Source organism: Rhea americana, unplaced genomic scaffold (genome assembly GCF_003343005.1).
Source record: "Rhea americana isolate MKP2758 unplaced genomic scaffold, rheAme1 scaffold_2, whole genome shotgun sequence".
In the NCBI taxonomy this organism is placed as follows: Eukaryota; Metazoa; Chordata; class Aves; order Rheiformes; family Rheidae; genus Rhea; species Rhea americana.
In genome coordinates this window covers 14134151-14151343 of record NW_028186149.1, presented here as the reverse complement: position 1 = coordinate 14151343, position 17193 = coordinate 14134151, and the positions used below count along the sequence as shown (strand labels likewise).

The 17193-nt window shown below is 36.0% G+C and overlaps 1 protein-coding gene across 12 annotated transcripts in view; it reads left to right on the top strand.

Moving 5' to 3' along the window:
* Positions 1-11320, top strand: part of ZNF644 (zinc finger protein 644) — an 80263-nt gene extending 68943 nt beyond the window's left edge. For 11 of the 12 annotated variants that reach the window (XM_085303539.1, XM_085303547.1, XM_085303535.1 and 8 more), the window contains 3 exons: positions 1746-1868; positions 9023-9125; positions 9638-11320. In XM_085303539.1, the coding sequence (XP_085159665.1) occupies positions 1746-1868; positions 9023-9125; positions 9638-9830 (419 nt within the window). In that variant the 3' untranslated portion in view covers positions 9831-11320. The remainder of the gene's footprint in view (positions 1-1745; positions 1869-9022; positions 9126-9637) is intronic. The other variant, XM_085303536.1, reaches the window with a different exon arrangement.
* The last annotated feature ends 5873 nt before the right edge of the window (positions 11321-17193 follow it).

The window sequence follows — 17193 nt, the reverse complement described above, 5'->3', positions numbered from 1 at the left end:
TTGGGCAATTCTTGGAGCATCCTTTTTAGTGTATATCTAGAGCTTGCATTTACACGTTTCTTGCTTGGACAGTACCTTATAATAATTCTTTAGACTGATGAGCAGGATCTTATTTTTATACCCATGACTTTTTGGTTCTGTTGGTTTTTCTTGTTACTATTCAGTGCAGGTTAGAAAACTGGCAGTGCCTAGTACTTTTTCACCTATACTCTTGTCTTCCTTTAAACAAGTAAAAGCAAACAACAACAAAAAATCTGCTGTGCTCAGAAGTTCTTTTAGGGGACTGCAGAAAGTGTGGCAATCCATTTCTTAACAAGGTGGCTTTCTAAAAGGAGATAGTAGAGGTGGAACAGAATTACATGGAATGTCGTCTTGATGTCTGTGGTTGTCGTTTAAGACAGGAGATTGCTTAATAAAGGAAGAGTATTTCTGACAGGATTGATTATTTGAAAAACAATGCTGAAGGAATAGCTTGCCAAACCTGATACTGTATTACTTTCTGTTTAACGTTTACTGATGAATGTTAGGTAGCACCTCTTTGGTTGTGTTGAACAACCAGGTGAAAATAATCACGCTTGCATAATACTAACATTAATGAATGGGGCCCTAAAATTACTTGTGGCTGAGGTAACGGAATTTGGCAACTAACGCACTGTGCCAGTTGAGTTAATAAGAAAATCTTTAACATCAAGTTGCAATAGTTTAATTTTACTTAAAAAAGGTAAATAATACTGGTTTTAGTTTTTTAAAGATTTGGTTTTTTTGTTTTGTTTTGTTTTGTTTTCTTTTTTACCAGCCAAGTGTTCTTCTATAACTTGCCTGAAAAAACAGCATGTCTTCTGTGGGCTGCTGGAGAGCAGAATTCTTTCTTTCCTGGGAATAGTCTTTCCAGCTGAGTAGTTCTAGGGTTTTTTTGTTTGTTTTTTAATTAATGCTTTTTATAAATAGTGGTGATCTTGAAATATTAGTTGACCAAAACACTGTATCTTTGGTAARGTGAAAGAGAGTATTATGGTAAAGTTGAGTTGAGGGGGAAATTGTAACGGTTTCTTTGCCAGGTAAATGAGGRCTTTAGTATTGTTTCACTATTTTCCTGTGATAAATACCATGTTGCTTTGTTGATCACTTATTTAGCACAGAGATTTTAGTTAAAAAAAAAAAAATCTTTAAATCATTAACTTCCATTATTGATTGTGCATTGAAAGCAATGAACAGAAAATGCACTGAACAAAATGTTTTGTCTAACAGCTGTTCAGTGATGTGTTTTACCACCTTTTTCTCCAAGCCTTCAACAGCAGATTAATTTAGTTTTGAGCTTTTTAGTCTTATGGGTAAAACACTTTACCACTTTGTCAACTAGACTTTTAAAATTCTCTTTATTGGGAAAGTTGCAACCTTTGAAATTTCTCAACACAATCATGCTATTCAAATTGCAAGATTGTATTTTGGGGTTAGATCTGCATAACATGGACATTTGTAGGAACTTGATAGTAGCTATCAAATCAAGAGTAGCCTAAGGGTCCAGGTTGCCCCCTTTCTCTTCTTTCCAAATAGCATGGTTTGGCTTAAAGCACTATGTGAAAGACTAATGATGGTTAACTTGGATCCTTCTAATATACTAAACAATTGCATCAATGCAGTGAATATATTTTAAACCATCTTTATTACAGAAAACTTTTTACAACGCTTTGAGAATTTCATTTTTTGAAGAGAGAACTGGATTATAGTTTTCTTTTGAATGATAGGTATGCCTGTGAAGCTTAGAACGTGTGTGCATTGCAATACGACGTTTACAAGTGCTGTTAGCCTGTCCAACCACTTACGCGCTTATGCACGAAAGAAGAGTGCTGGACTTTTGACTGGGACAGGTATGTTTTGTTACAGATGTAAAAGCAAGTCTGTCTATGATGCATTTTCCTCATCAGACTGGACAAAAGCATATGTTAATTCAAAATAATTCTGAAGCTTTCACTGGTAAACAGAATTTGTATTTGCCATAGAACTTCAGCAACTTGTAAACAAAGGTATGTTGCTGTTGTCCACTCTCATGTCTGATTTTCATTCTTACTGATTTGTTTTGGATCCAATACTTAAGGTACGTAAGCAAAACTAAGATGTTCGCTTCAGTTCATTCTCCCACCATATCACAACTTTCAAAATTGCTAGTCGGCCTTCTAACAAACTGTTTTAGAAGTATTTCAAAAATTAAAAAAAACTTAAGTAATTTTTACAACTTATGTTAGTACTAAGAATAGTTAAAATGGCGAGGAGAAGCAACTAATTTTACAGTATGTGCCTCTCTAACAACACATTATATATATACGGTCAGTTTCATTTTTTTTTTTAATTTGGCTCACAAATTAAAAACTATCTGATCTGACAAGGAGAGAGTGTAGTACAACACTTGGCACTGCTATTAATGTATATTTTTTTTTAATTAGAACACATTTCATACTGCAGTTTCTCTAATAGTTTGTATTTTGATCTAGAGTCATTTCTAGAGACCAGCAGTTTGCTTGGCTGTAGGCAAATTCTTGAGTTTACTTTTAGTATTGCTGAGATTAGTGGGACTTCACATGATCAACAGCAGGCTGGGGAGCAGAGCTGGAATATAGTGAGAAAACTGGGAGATAGGAAGTCTAGAATATTAATTACTTAAGGACAGCCATCAGCTTTGTGGGTTGTTCCCCTCCGCCCTCCCCATCAGCCAGTGCAGACATTTACATAATGCTTTGATAAAATGCATGGTCTACTTCTGTCTATAGATGTAATTCACGATGCTAAGAACAACATGTAAACTGAGTCTCAGGCTTTTTTTTTTTTTTTTTTTTTTTTCCAGAAGGCTGAAAGAAATACTTATTTCACAGATTGGAACTGTGGATGTCAGGTCTTAAGTTGCACTAGGTTAATGCTCTAACAAAGGAGACTTAGAATGAAGTCAGCAGATGCAATGTATGTATTGTGCAGGAGAATGCACTTAGCGTTTCTGCAAGTGGCACATTGAAGTCTAATAATAATTAAATGGAGGAGGGAAAGAGGCACTGTGGCAAAGAGATTGGATGCACAAAGAGATTGGACCCTGGGACAAGCTCTTGGTATCTCAGCTTCCCTTTTGCTAAATGGGAGAAGTGAAGGTAGCTTGTAAGATGCCTTCAGATTTGTTTGTTTATTTTTAGAAATGTATTTTGCTAACAAAGTAGTAGCATACTCATTGCAATAGTTGGCATTTTCTTAGGGTCTTTTTAAAGGAACTTAAAAAGAAAACTCCTGAATCTTGTCATTTGGACCTGGAAGCCACRTAATAGTTTGTGCCATGCAGATAAAGGCCTTTCGTTGAAACCAGTGACTTAAATGAAGACTTAAATTATAGCTATAATACTATGCAACCAGTGTATAGTAACCAGTATTAATTTAGTCATTACCATTAAAACGTTTGTAACTTTGCAAAGGTTGTAGACTTTGAACTTTACAGTTTTTGCTGACTTTTCAATTAAGAAAACTCAATGAAAGATTGGTAGACCAGAAAATACACTTTTAAACAGTGTTTTTACTTGATATTCCACCATATATTGTAGTGTGTGTGTATATATATATTTTAAAGGGAATGACTTTTTAATGTAAGATTTCACCAGCACATACTGGTTTTAAACTTTGCTATGACTGTTGCTCTTTGGGATCCCAGCTTTTCTTATGAAAAAAATGTTGCAGTTGAAAACGATTTTGAAAACGATTTTGAGACGTCTTCAGTTTGGGTTCAGCTTTGAAGCTTTATGAGGATGATGAGAATATGTTTTCATAAAACTTTTCTTAAATCTTCTAAAGCAAATGTAGCTACCATAAAGAAATTATGTTGCTGGAAACTTGTTCCAGCTTCYTGTTGTAATTAAATAATTATACACAAACACAAGTGCCACAATTCTTAATATGATACGGCAATTGTTAAGGCGTCTAGGCTTTACTGTTTAATAAGAGAAATATAGTAATCTATTCAAGTTACTGAAGCAGAAGTGAAAGCTTTCCCAGGGCTACATTAGCTTACATACTCATCTTCTGCTCAATTTTTTTCTACTTTGTCTGCATATGTTTTCTCTACTGACTATTATCATACTGCTTTCCTAGCAGATGCCATGCTGCTTCAGAATCAGTAATCTTTATCACATTTAGTCAAATCTTATCCTAGTTTCTCCAAATGCAACTTGACATTTGTAGCTATATAGTAGAAAGAGCTAAGTGTAATAGTCAATTTGGGAATGGATTCAAGAAAAAAATTCGGAAGTGGAACATTCTAGGCTGTTGGCTGTGGAAGGTTAGTGTTTGTTAAACGTAATTTCTGTGTACAGTTATTCAGTAAAGATCATTGCATAGCAAATGTCTGACTGGATCCCTTGTTTGCATAATTACATAATTTTATATTAGCAATTGCATGACTGTCTTTAACATTGCAGTCAGCTAATTTTTTGTGCTAAGYTGTCCAATTTTGAACAAGATAATGACTTAATCACTCATCTTGAGTAGATGCTAGTTTTCTTTTATGACCTGTTTTGGTAAATAGCTATGCATTTGTGTTTCTTGGAGCATGTGGTAGATTTACTTCTGAGGACCCGTAGAATATCAGACAGTTCTGTTCAAAATCTTCAAAATGCATCTTGCTCTGCTTGATACAGTTGTATCCAAAGCTTCCTTCTCTTTCTACTCTCTAGGCATCTCTTCTGCTGCCCTGAGGTCTCCTGAATCTCTCTTGCACCTCAGCTTTTTACATCTTCTGTTTGTTGACTCTTCTTTTCACGTGCTCAGTCATCTTTTGCCCACTGTCATCCTCTGGGAGTCATCACTTTTTTTTTCCTCCCCCTTTTGTCTCTGCCTTTGTAGATGGAGAAGATTTTTTCAGAAATTTAGGARAGAACAATGAAATACAGAGCAAGGAGTCTGACCTTGTTGAGCCAACAGCATGAAGGGATAATAGTTCATGTGGCTACTATATTTTTGAATAATTTCTAGTGTTACATTGTCCAAACTGTACCTTCTGGGAGTTTGCTGTTGAAATGTGTAGCTAAAGAGGAAATTTGAGACGCACTGATTTTGCATGTCTTTATTCTGTGCTGTTACGGTCATAAYTGATCAACCAGCACAATAAACTAATTAATATCCCATAAAATCTTTCAGGGAGCAAATTACTGGAATTTAAAAAAATATGAGGAGAGAGAGCAAATGATTTAATTTGACAAATTAGTAAACATGTAAGAAAGAATTCATTAATTTTGACTTTTTAATTAGCAGTGTTTTTAAATGGCAAATTAGACACATTTACGTATGCARTTTTTAAACTTGCATTTATTTACATATACTGTGTATATTGTTCTCTGGTAAAAGTTATGAAATTCTAACAAGGAGACCCAGCTTCAGTCTTTCCAAAGCGAAAAATGTTCCATTTTGGAGGACGTTAAGAAACAGGACACAAAAATTAGCATGGATGAATATTAATTTTGAACCTCAGACCAAATGTCATGAAATGAAGGACCTTTAATCATGATTTTTATCTAATCCGTGTTGTCCTAGGCATATTCATTTTAGTGTCCTATCTCCATTTTCTTGCAGTCTTCCTTGCAAAACTGTCACTGAAGTAGAGGGTTTTTTTATATGTAGCCTTTTTACTAGTGTCTATTCTGTTAAGTAGTATGCAGTCAAATTGAACTGGAGTTTGTCAAAGGGATCGTTCTGTAGGGTGGTTGTCTTCTGTTTCTTAAGTGGGTTGTTTCTCTGTGTTGTGCTGTATCAGAGCTTTTGATGAAGTGATGTAACCAGTTGTTCACAAAAAGCTTTTTGGAAAGAGCAGCTAAGAGAGAGCACCTGCCATACATGAAGGAAGGAGGCTCTTTTCAGAGAGAAGTGGGCCTTCGTGGAGAATGGAGGATGGTGTTTTGGAAAGCTGTAATAGCCACAAAATAGGCATAATGGTAGGTAGTAGGTATCAGTCTTCCTGTCTTTTTCTGGCAACGTGCTGCAATTGTGGTCTGAGTTTCATGCAGCTTACTGGTGCTACATCATCTTGGTCTCTTCCTGAAAGTACTAAATACTTTCTGCCAAGGTTATGTGTTTATTTCAGTAACAGCACTGGAAGAGCAGTAGCTGAGTTTGGGATGCTTTGTCTGGAGGTGAGACAGTGGTGTGTTTCATTTGGTGCTCTCAGTTAATCATAAGCATCATATCAGTAGAGTACTTAAGCAAGTGTGTGCACATGACTTCATTTGAACTTATTTTTCTGGACAGACAAAAATGAAATTAGCGTGACAGTTACTGGTATGTGTCTTTACCTGGTGTTGAAATTATAATTTTCAGTCAAACTTCACCCAGATTTTTCTTTCTCCACTTTTCTGTTTCAGTGGAATGACTTAAAAATGTATTTGTGCTACTTTGTGCCCCCTAAAATGTAAAGAAATGTTTCCTAGATCAAAAGACAGAGGAAGAAAAAAAAATCCTACAGAGCACGGCTTTAGCATTTTTAGTATTTTCTGTTTCTTGTAACTGCTTCTTGCTAGGCTAAAATGTGACTTTCAGTGTTATCTAAGTTACTGCTAAGAATTAAGTGGATGATTTGAGTTTTTTTTCTTGATGTCTTTTACTATAATATTTTCTTTTCATTGTTTTATAATTTCTCTATCTAGAGAAAGAGCATTTAAGACCTTCTGTCTTAAATGTCTCTGAGAAGATACCCATTCTTTTGTTTTGTTTTCTCACTTTCTTGGAAAAAGTGCCTTTCAAGGGAGTGGAAACTAACTTTTGTGGTTTATTAGGACAGTTTCTGTTTATTTTTGTTGCTGTACACTTGATTACACAACAGTTTAGGGTTTTCTTTTCCTAGAAGTTTGCACAAACATTGAAAACTACTGAGATTCAGGAATTCTATTACAGAAGAACAATTTAGGACTAATAGGAAGGTGGAGGCTGTCTGAAATGCTTGGGATGTGTGTGAGTAGGCTCACGTTTCTTGATGGGAGTGAGCCAAATTTGCCGATGTGATGGAAAATGAGCTATTTTAAGTTTGAAGTACTTGCGGGCTTCTCTCACAGAAGCCTGTTCTCTACTGCTTTTTTGATCATTTATCTAGGGACATCAACTAACTGGCATCAGATGCAACTCATGGATGCATTTGCACTCTGATAAGACTGTGACTTCTAAACAGTTCCCTCCTTTCCATGGTGTTCCGCAAAATATGTAATGGAAAAGCTTTTGCTGTAATAACTGCTTAAGATACCTCTCCCCTCATGAAACTAACTCTCTTCAGAGAACTGGTGTCCAGATTTCAGTATTTGATCTCATTTTTCTAAAGGCTGTTCACATTTCTGACAATGCTATTACTGATGTTGCACTAGGTTTAATGTTTCTACTACTTTGGTAGTTCATAAAGTTTGAAAGATTAGGGCTTTTTCTTCCTAAAAGTTATGCTTTTGATAAGAAAGGAATCTTATATCAATTATCTAGATAACTTCTCAGAAAGTGATTTTGGCCATTTCTCTCTTTGGGTTATTCTTTTTTTATATACAAACTGCTTTCATTAATACTATCAGTTAAAAAGAGTCTCATCTTCCTAGTGATAGACATCCTGTCGTGCTTGGGTTTAGCCTGGTATCTGCTTTCTGCTTGCTTGCAGACTGAATTTAGTTCTCTGGTTCCTTCAGGCCTGCAAAAGTCATCACGTTTTCTACCAACTTGTATTTTTTCTGGATACTACAGGAATCTTTGAGGACACAACTGGGAAAGGTCAAAGTGTTTCAGTTTGGCTAGTGGTTAAAAGCCAAAATGACAGAAGAAAAATGAAAGTTGTAATCAAGTCCATTTACTTTGCCTTTTTAATCTGCATGCTTTGCCTCAGCAGATGTTCTATGCTTTGGGGTACTAAGCAGTGTTTGTTCTGTTTTCTCTTACACAAGTCAAAATTTAGACAAGTAGAACATAAATTTTGAATCCTACTGTTAAGATGTTTCAGTAATGTAGCATATGCATTTTTTTCCCCAAGAATACTACTTGTTACTGTCAAGATTCCTGCATAGTTCCAGTGTCAGTGTCTTGGGTTTAGGAACAGCGTGTAGCTAGATACTCTTTCTGGTCTGAATAGTCCTATACTTCTTGTTTTTCTTGAGCTTTATCATCATAACAATATTAACTCAGTCTAATCCCCTCGTCCCTCAACTTTAGTTGTTTCCTAGAATCTTCAGGTTTTCTTACAGATTCCTATTTCATCTATTTATGGCAGATAATAGACTTTTTTAATGCTAATTGGAACTTGCTGTGTATTTCCAATTCACACACATCGTTTTCATACATAGTTTTACACAGTTACACTGAATTAAACAAGTGGCCTTGCCATGCCTGTTGGTTGTCCTAATATCTGTGCCTACAGCAAAGGGTTGTTATGTATTTTTCAAAACACACTATAGAACTCAGACAGAAGTGAATGGGAAACTTCATCTGAGATTCTTAATATAAAAACAGGGCAAAAATTTGCTTTATGTTGAAAATAAATGACAGAATATTTTTCCATTCAAAATAGAAATTTTGATATGTTAATCTATGATATTAGCTAAGAGCTGTACCTCTGTGCTGTTGTAATTGGGTTGAACATGTGTGTGGTATAATGTTGCTTGAATTACAAAACAAGTTTGAAGATTTTGACAACATGTTAAGGATGAAAGGGAATTTCAGGTGGTGCTCTTTTTCTGTATAATTCCACAATAAGTTAGTAGGTGCTTGCTGATACTAAGACAGTAGTTTAATGCTTAATGTCAATTATCTAGTATTTTAAAGAGCAAACATTGCACTAAACTAAGAAATAGCTTAACATGCTTTGCCAGTAAATTTCTTAGTGCGCACTATAATTATTTTGAATTTATCTTATAATTAAACATAGAATAAACAGGTAGAAGTCTTTTCACCAATACCATAAGGGACACTTGCTGAATAGCTCTATTTGGTCTAAGACCGATTTAAGTATCACTTTCACATACAGAAATTTCTGTCTTCTTAGCTTTAGACTGTAAGCAAAAGAAGTCAAGGTCAAGATCTGGAAGCAAGAAAAAAATGCTGCCATTACCTCATAGTGCTGATGAAGTTTACATACTCAGATGCAGGTACATATGATTATTTTAAGTGAAAGAACAGCCATTTAAGAGTTTGCTAATTGTAGTCATAAGACTCTTTATATTCTGTAAATGCTTATGTGATAAGCGAATAATGAAAGGGGGAGGGGAACAGTTGCTCATTTCGATAAATTTGAACAAGAGGTCTTGAATCAGTCCTACTTAATTCTTAGGTTGCAACTCCTGCTGCTTTAGCTAAAATCCTATTGGTCATGTTTGAGTAATATCCTGTCCTTCAAAAGAAACACAATGTTGAAGAAGTAAAGATTATTATCTCTAGTATTACAAATATAAGAGGGAAACTTGTAGTATAAACTGCATTTTTTATTTATATGTTCATAGTTACTATAAACAAAATCAGTAACTGTGGGTTTTTGGTTGAAATCTGTAGGAGCAGACTTCAAGAAAAGTATTTTAGGGAGGAGCCTGTTTAATGTGTTGACTTGATCATTGTTCAGTAGTGCTAAATATATCTTGGTGGAATAATCTTAATATTTGCCCAGGTTTTGTGGTCTGGTCTTTCGAGGACCTTTGTCTGTTCAAGAAGACTGGATAAAGCACTTGCAGCGACACATTGTCAACGCAAATCTTCCACGGACTGGAGCTGGCATGGTTGAAGTCACATCACTACTTAAAAAGCCTGCTTCAATTACTGAAACTTCATTTTCTTTACTGATGGCAGAAGCAGCGTCATAGAGCAAGAAGCATTTTAAATTTGAATTGGATGTAAATTTGAAATACTTTGTCTTTTTTAAATAAATTGCTACACTAAATTATGTTTATAAATCATAAAGACAGAAAAAAGTGGATTRCAGTAACATCAAAAATTGAATACTTAACAGTTACAGTAAGTAGTCTTTATATTTTATATAGGGTGGAAGATGTGTTTTTAAGGTTTATTATGTTTTTGTCAGTTACCGTGTTCACTATCAATACAAGACCATTACATGTATGGCAGCCATTTTTAAATTGTTGCACATGGGTACTTAAAGACAGATTTTAATAAAATTAAAAAAAAAAAACATTCTCTGCAGTGTTACCCGAATCAAGGCTCTGTTTATTCCAAAAAGAATTACATAGTAAAATAAGATATTATTATATTTTGTTTGTATGTATGTAGTGTTTTGTATAATACCAAGAACTGCTAATACAATTTACTCAACTTAGGGCATTAAATATCATGTACTTCATAGTTCAAGAGACTGTTTCATTCAAATAGGGCAATTAGTACTATTCTATCTAGGTGTGTAAGTGTTTTTTGTTTTTTTAATCACATGAGGCTTTTTGTACTAAAAAGTGGAGGGAAACTTGTTTAAACAAATTTCTAAGAGAAATATGTACATAATACTGGAAATTTGTGGTAAGGAAATATTCTTTACTTCAGTTGCATTTCTCACTGACAATAAAGTGGTGCATCCATGCTACCTCCTACTTGTCAACAAAGATGGTATTTACCCTTATGTTTTTGTATCATAGTAGATTCAAATCCAGCTTTCTTTATTGCAAAGCATCTTTTTGTTAACAAGTTTTGTTTCTTTATGATGATTTACTTAAAGTCTGACTTGCTTACAGAAGTTTGCCTCTACTATTTTATTTAACACTGTAGAAATGTACTAATAAGCATTGCTCACTACACGGTTTAGAGTAGACTTTTCATTTATAATTCTGTTAAATTGATCATTTTAGAAGATTCGAACACAAATTGAAATGTTTCTACATATGAAGAGAATGTTTACAACTTAAATTCTAGAGCTTGTTTTGGATGTGATTATATGTATGAAAACTGTAACACTATGCTCATTTTAAGGACCTACTTACAGAATTACTGAAATAAATGTGCTGTGAGGATGGAAATATGGTGCAGGTGTCTTGGTCAAAATGAATTGTGTTTGTTCACTTAAACTGTCTTCAGAACATGACTTTTGTTTAAATCATAAATCAGATTCCTCTACAAATCAATTTTGTATGCAAGTAACATTTCATTTTACTCATATAGGGTAACTAATACTGTAGTTAAGCCAAGGATATGCATTGATATTTTCTTTATATGTAAATAAAGTTAAAAGCAGTTAAAACAAGAGGAGTATTTTGGTAGAGTATATACATACCTCACTGCCAGTGAAATTGCTTTCCTATGGTATATCTCCTTACCAGAAAAATCTCTAAATAAAAAGGTTTAAAGAAAATCTAAATGTCTATAATGTGAAGCGTTTATTTGCATTGTGTGAATTAAGTTTGTGAAATTGATTTGTCTTGCTTGAGATTAGAATCGTCTCATGATCTTAAGTAAAAATATTTACTTGCAATAAAATGACTTGTTCACAGATGCATTACATTTGATTGGAAAATATGAATAAATGTCTGTCTGTCTGTATGTATACAGTTAAGAGTTAATGCATAGGAGTTGTTAATGTTCTGAAAAAATAGGTGAGCCAACAATACCCAGTTGTGCATGACAGTCCTGAGACAAGGGCATCCTCTCTATCAGGGTCTTCTGTACTGAGAGGGGTTTTAATCTGCAAGTTGCTACAGATAACTTGAACTTTATTGTCCAATTATATTCCTACTTTTTAAATGGAAAATGCACCTCATTATACTTAAGGGCTGGGAAAAAATAGCTCTAGAAATATTAGGATGGATGACTAGGATGGTGCAGTATATTGCAGACAAATGATATGCAAGCAACTGAAAATTTCTAGATTTTTTAGTTGATTGTGAGATTTCTATATGTTGTGATGGTGGAAGATTTGCAGCAACATGTTGAAATGGATAGAAAATAGAGGGAAATGATCAAATCACCTTGAATATTCATAATGCTTTAATAGAGTGCTTGTTTACCCTTCTCACTGAAAAAGGTGCTAGTGAGAGCATTGTGTTCTGTGGCTGGTTAAGAAATGAAAAATTAAGTGCAAATGAATATATATATATTTATAAATAAGTACATAAGCCATACTATGCAGARTTTAGCAGCAGCAAACTTAACTAGGTTTATAATAAGTATAGTGAATTTTATTTAATTCACTAAACCTAAGTAGTTACTTTTGTGTAACACTGACATGTAAGGTTGTGTCTGAAGAGCATGATTATAGCTCCCAAAATGAGATTCTTCGATTAGGATCAGCTGTTCTCAGTGGCAGGCTCTGAGGCGGGGCTTTGGAGCTGCAGAGTTTTTTTAGCTTCGTGCTTCTGTTGATGTCCTGCTATGCTTGCAGCAGACCCTTGCCAATATAGGAAGTGTTCAGACAAGTCCTGGAACTATTCTGATCATTAAATTAATTGCATATGTGGCTCATATGGACTGAATGACTTTTTTTAAAAAAAAAAAAAAAAAAAAAAGTATAAGCTTGCATTAGCTGATAGGCCTCAAGGTGTCCCCCCCCTGGTTTTTGTTGCTTGGAAATGTAGGTCTTTTCTCAGTACCTACAAGTGGATATAAAACTAGAGTTATGGAGATTCTAAACCTGGTAGAACAGAGATAATTAAATCGGTCACTTTTTGTTATGTTGATTTTGTGTGGCATATTTACACCCTGGAACTAGTGACTTGATTTTTCTGATGAGTTTTGTATTTACTGCAGATGCTGGAGAGGCTCAGTGGAAGTCTGTCCTAAAGAGCTGCACAGCTGGAATTGCACATATTAACACCAGTGTTACAAGTTTTTTCATCTTAGCTATATTGTTTTGGGTTAAAAACAGCAGTGGGTGTGGTGGCTTTTTTTTTTCCTCCTCCTTCTTCTCTCTCCTTCTGCTTTTTTCCTTATTCCAATCTTTGCACTTTRGCTATCTATCCTAGTTTCTGGTAAAGCTCTGGTAAGTAGCTGCATCTGGAAAATTATGAAAGGATTTTTGAGATTTTTAGACAAGCCTGCAAAAGTATAGAAGTTCAACCCTTGCATTTTGTAAGAAGAATCTCTATATCCTCTAGTTGTAGTGCTATTTTCAAATAGCCTTTTTTAAAAGAACACTTAAAGTGCTCTGCATCTTTTGAAGAGAAATTTCTGCAGAGCCTTTGAAAAGCAATTTGAAAGTACCTTTGATCACTGCTGCTAAATGACAATATGTTCAGGTTGTATGCATGGTGGAAAGCTAGAGACTGAGGCAGTAGATCATGAATGTCCCTGGGCATTTGTTCCTTTTGCCATGTACTGCTTCATTTGGATGGTGTGGATGCATTAGGTGGACTGTACCCACAAGTTTGTCCTGCCCTGTGTGCAGATCCAACTTGCATTTGCTTCCTCAGGGCCTACTTTAGCCTGGTAGGTGCTAGGAAACATTAGATGACTCTTGATGGAGTAGATGCAAGGGTGACCTTGTGTTAGCCTGACTTCCACATTAGTTGCTATYGCAGTAAAAGCTATCAGGGAGTGAGAGCAAGCACCTTACCTTCCCAGAGACAGGGGTTTTAACAGATGGGTTTTATGTCCTGGACCAGACCTTTTGCGGTTGAGGTATGTGCCTAAGCAAAGTTCTGTCTTCTCAGCTGTGCTCAGGAAAATCACCAAGATCTTTCAGGTAAGTGCATTGCAGGAAGAATGTGAATTGGGGCTTAGAGAGATGTATACATTCAAAGTTTGAAAATTCAGGTTCACAAGGCTGAAACAGGGTGGTGGGTTCATATGAACCCAATTGACATTAAACCTATTCCTGGCTCATTTATGATTGTAGATTATTTTGTATTTCAATAATATTTTAAAAGGTTTATTAATTAAATTTTATGATTCTGAAACCCTACAGAAGCTAGAGACCACATTGGCTGAATAAGTGTGGAAAATTAAGAGTGAATAACAAGTACTTACTTTTGACTAAATTGTAAGGGCCATGGAAGAAGCCTGTTAAGGGCTATACTTAACAGAATTTTCACTTTTATCACAGTAGTTAATGGACTGAATACTTAAGCATTAGTTTCATATTCCCAAAATCAATATATCAAGTTTTAACTTTGTTTTAGAAAACCCTTATCTTAGGGTAGTATTTATTCAAAGAGGCAGACTGCATTGTGGTTTCAGATACTCTGATCCACCACACTTTCTTTGTAGGTGGTTGCCTGATACACAGGTAGCAATTTCAATGTATTGGAAGCATTTTGGCCATCGTGCCTGGTCTGTAATGTCTTGCAATAAAGTGTTTCTTTTTAACCCTGCAGGCTTCTTGGCATTTTTCCCTTTATTCCAAGGTCAGTGGTGGAGCAAATGAAGCACTTCTGTCCTAACTAGGAACTGCTTCCCAATATGGTTAAAAGGCAGAGAGATCACCTTGCCAGTGTTCCCATGGCCTTCTGAAGGGCCGTGTTGGGCAAATGAGGCAGGGAGACGTTATCTGCATTCCAGTGCTGAAGACCAAGAAGGAGGGTGAGTGGCAAACAAAAGATTGCAGAGCCAAATGCCCAGACACTGAAGCTGTATCTCTTGTTTGACAAACAACAGTGGGTATCATCTGCAAATATTTTCCTTAATTCTCACTCTCCAAAATCTAGTGTTGCTGACAGTTTTGGTTAGACACTCTCGGTCCTGAAGAGTTGCTGATTTCTCAGCATCAATTCCTTACAGCAGTGGCTTGCCCCGTGGCTTGCAGATGTGTTTGGTTCCTGAGTCCACTCTGAAACACCCTGTCAGTGTCTCTGTGGCTCTGAGAGTCCTCTTCAATTTTCCACTGTTCCCAGCTGTAGCACAACGATTCCCTGTCCATACCACAGCTTTTTCATCCCATAAGAGCAAAAATAATAGGAGTTGATCAAACTTAGCATAAAATAATCATTATCTACCAGGGCCAGAGTGTGGTTCCCTCCACACACTTAGTCTTGCTAGGGTTGGTACTCTGGCCTTGCTTGTTCTTACCTCCAGTTACACTATAGTTTGATGATTTTATATTTAGAAAAGCAAAACAAAATTTCCCTCTGGTTTGGTGCCCTGTTCCCCTATTATGGCTTGAAAATGGCAGAATTTTTTAGCCAGCATGCAGCTTTTTTATAAAACTTAGTGGTACACAAATGCATCAAGTAGAAGAATCTTGTGGTTGGAGAAGATGGTGTCCGTGACTCATGTAAGTGGCTTTTGCATGTCTTGTTTGAAGTACAGATTGACCTGCCATGCCGTGGAAGGGTCTGTGCAGGGTGTCACTAGTTGCAAGTATGATTCGCACATACTTGCTGGAGTCTTGCATGCTCTTAATTTGGCTAGAAAGGAAACAGAACAAATGCATCCCTTGGGGAACACCCCTCTCTAGATGGAGGTAAAGTTTGTTATAAAAGCCCTGAAGGAACTGCCTCGTGCAGGCTCCGCAAACTTCTATTACAATGAAAACCAAACCAAGCAGCATCTTGTTAACCGTGAGACCCAGAGGCCTCAGAGGTGTTAACTCCCACCGCCACTCTTATTGAATGCTCTGTTTTCATGGCAAAGACCTACAACATGATTTTTGATGATTTTTATGGTGAGTCCTCCTACATATCAATAATCTACTATTTAAGAAATCTTGTTGGAAACTCCAGAAACTTAACACACAAAGATTCATATCAAATGTTTAAAAGGCAGCAGCAGACGTGTTTCATATTTCTGTGGAACTCATCCAAATGCAACTGAAGTCACGGCTCTAACAGCAAATGGTGAAGCTCTGAATCCCATAGTGCTCCCTGGAGAGATTCGTAAAAGAAGTGGTGATAAATCAGAATACAAGCTAACGTGAGTAGCCAGTGATTTAACCAAATAAGGAATTGCATATCATCCAGGTAAAAATCTTACAAGAAATAACTCTTTTTCTGTCTCTTTAGTGAAAAAACAATTGTCTGAAAGTGTGAGAAAATATACTTACTTGGGTAAAAAAAGCAGAGGATAAAATCTCCTTTTTTAAAAAAAGAAAAAGATTGAAATGAGAACTGCAAAGAAGGGGAGACAGTTTAAGCCTGAAGTTGAAACCTCTAGTCTCCGACTTCCAGCTGATGGCAGCATTTCTTGTGCCTCAGTCTCTCGGGCGCGTGTGTTCTTGTCTGGGTTCTGGGCAGGGCTGGAGAGGAGGTTAGGGCAAAGATCATCCTTATTTGAATATCCATGAAATAAGTTCTAACTCCACGCTTCAAGAAATAGGCAGTGCTCCTAAAGTCTTCCCATCCAGTCTCTCAGGTGGGAAGTCAACTGTACCCATTCCCTTTGCAATCTGGAGTGTTTTTACTGCTGCTTTTAGAAAATACTGCTTATAAACCTGTAGACATTTAGTTTTGTCATGAATAAGCATGAACTGCTCTTCTTATAGGTAGTCTAGCCACAAATATGATACCAGAATCTTAATTTTCCTGGTTCTGTTTGTGTAGGGTTTACTATTCATCGCCTCAAAAATCTCTCCTCCCTGCTCTTTTACAGACAGCTACAATTTCACACCATTTTCTTCTAACGGAAATAGCCTCTACTACTAAAACTGATGTTCTCAGACTTAGCTAATCTGAATTTGCTACTAAAGCCAAGACCCCCTAACCCAGGATGGAAGTGTTCTTCCTGGGATCCAACRCTTACACGTGATGACCATCCCCCATTGGCAAATGTTTTACTGGGCTGCTAACCTGACTGCTTCTGTTGTCTTCATTCCTGTCTTGCTGTATTCTTCCTTTCCTAAATTTTTGTTCACATCCACCTTTGATTTTTCTTCTCCTTTTTTGTGTCTGTCTGAACTGTTATGACTATTTTACCATTGGTTGCTACTAGTTTCTACCTCCTGAAGGCTGATGCTTTGCTCCCAGAATTTTATGGGAAGGTCTAAACAATGGTTTACTGCTTAGTATCCCCAAAAACGTATCTAATGGTCTCATTCTGGTTTATTTTATAGGGGAGACACTACCTGTCTTTTATCAAGTGTCAGGGGTAAAGGGAAGAAACAGGAGGTTCTTATTTAGGTTTTAAAATTACCTTGGAAGAAAAATTAAATAGGAAAAAAAAAAAAACATACAATTTACCTATTGTGACTTCTAGAGCTCACTCTGCTGTTCAGAGCTAGCACCTTACCTAATGAGTTACCATACACAGAACGATTGCATCGGTAAAAGTGAACATCTTATTTTCCTGGTACTGTGTTCC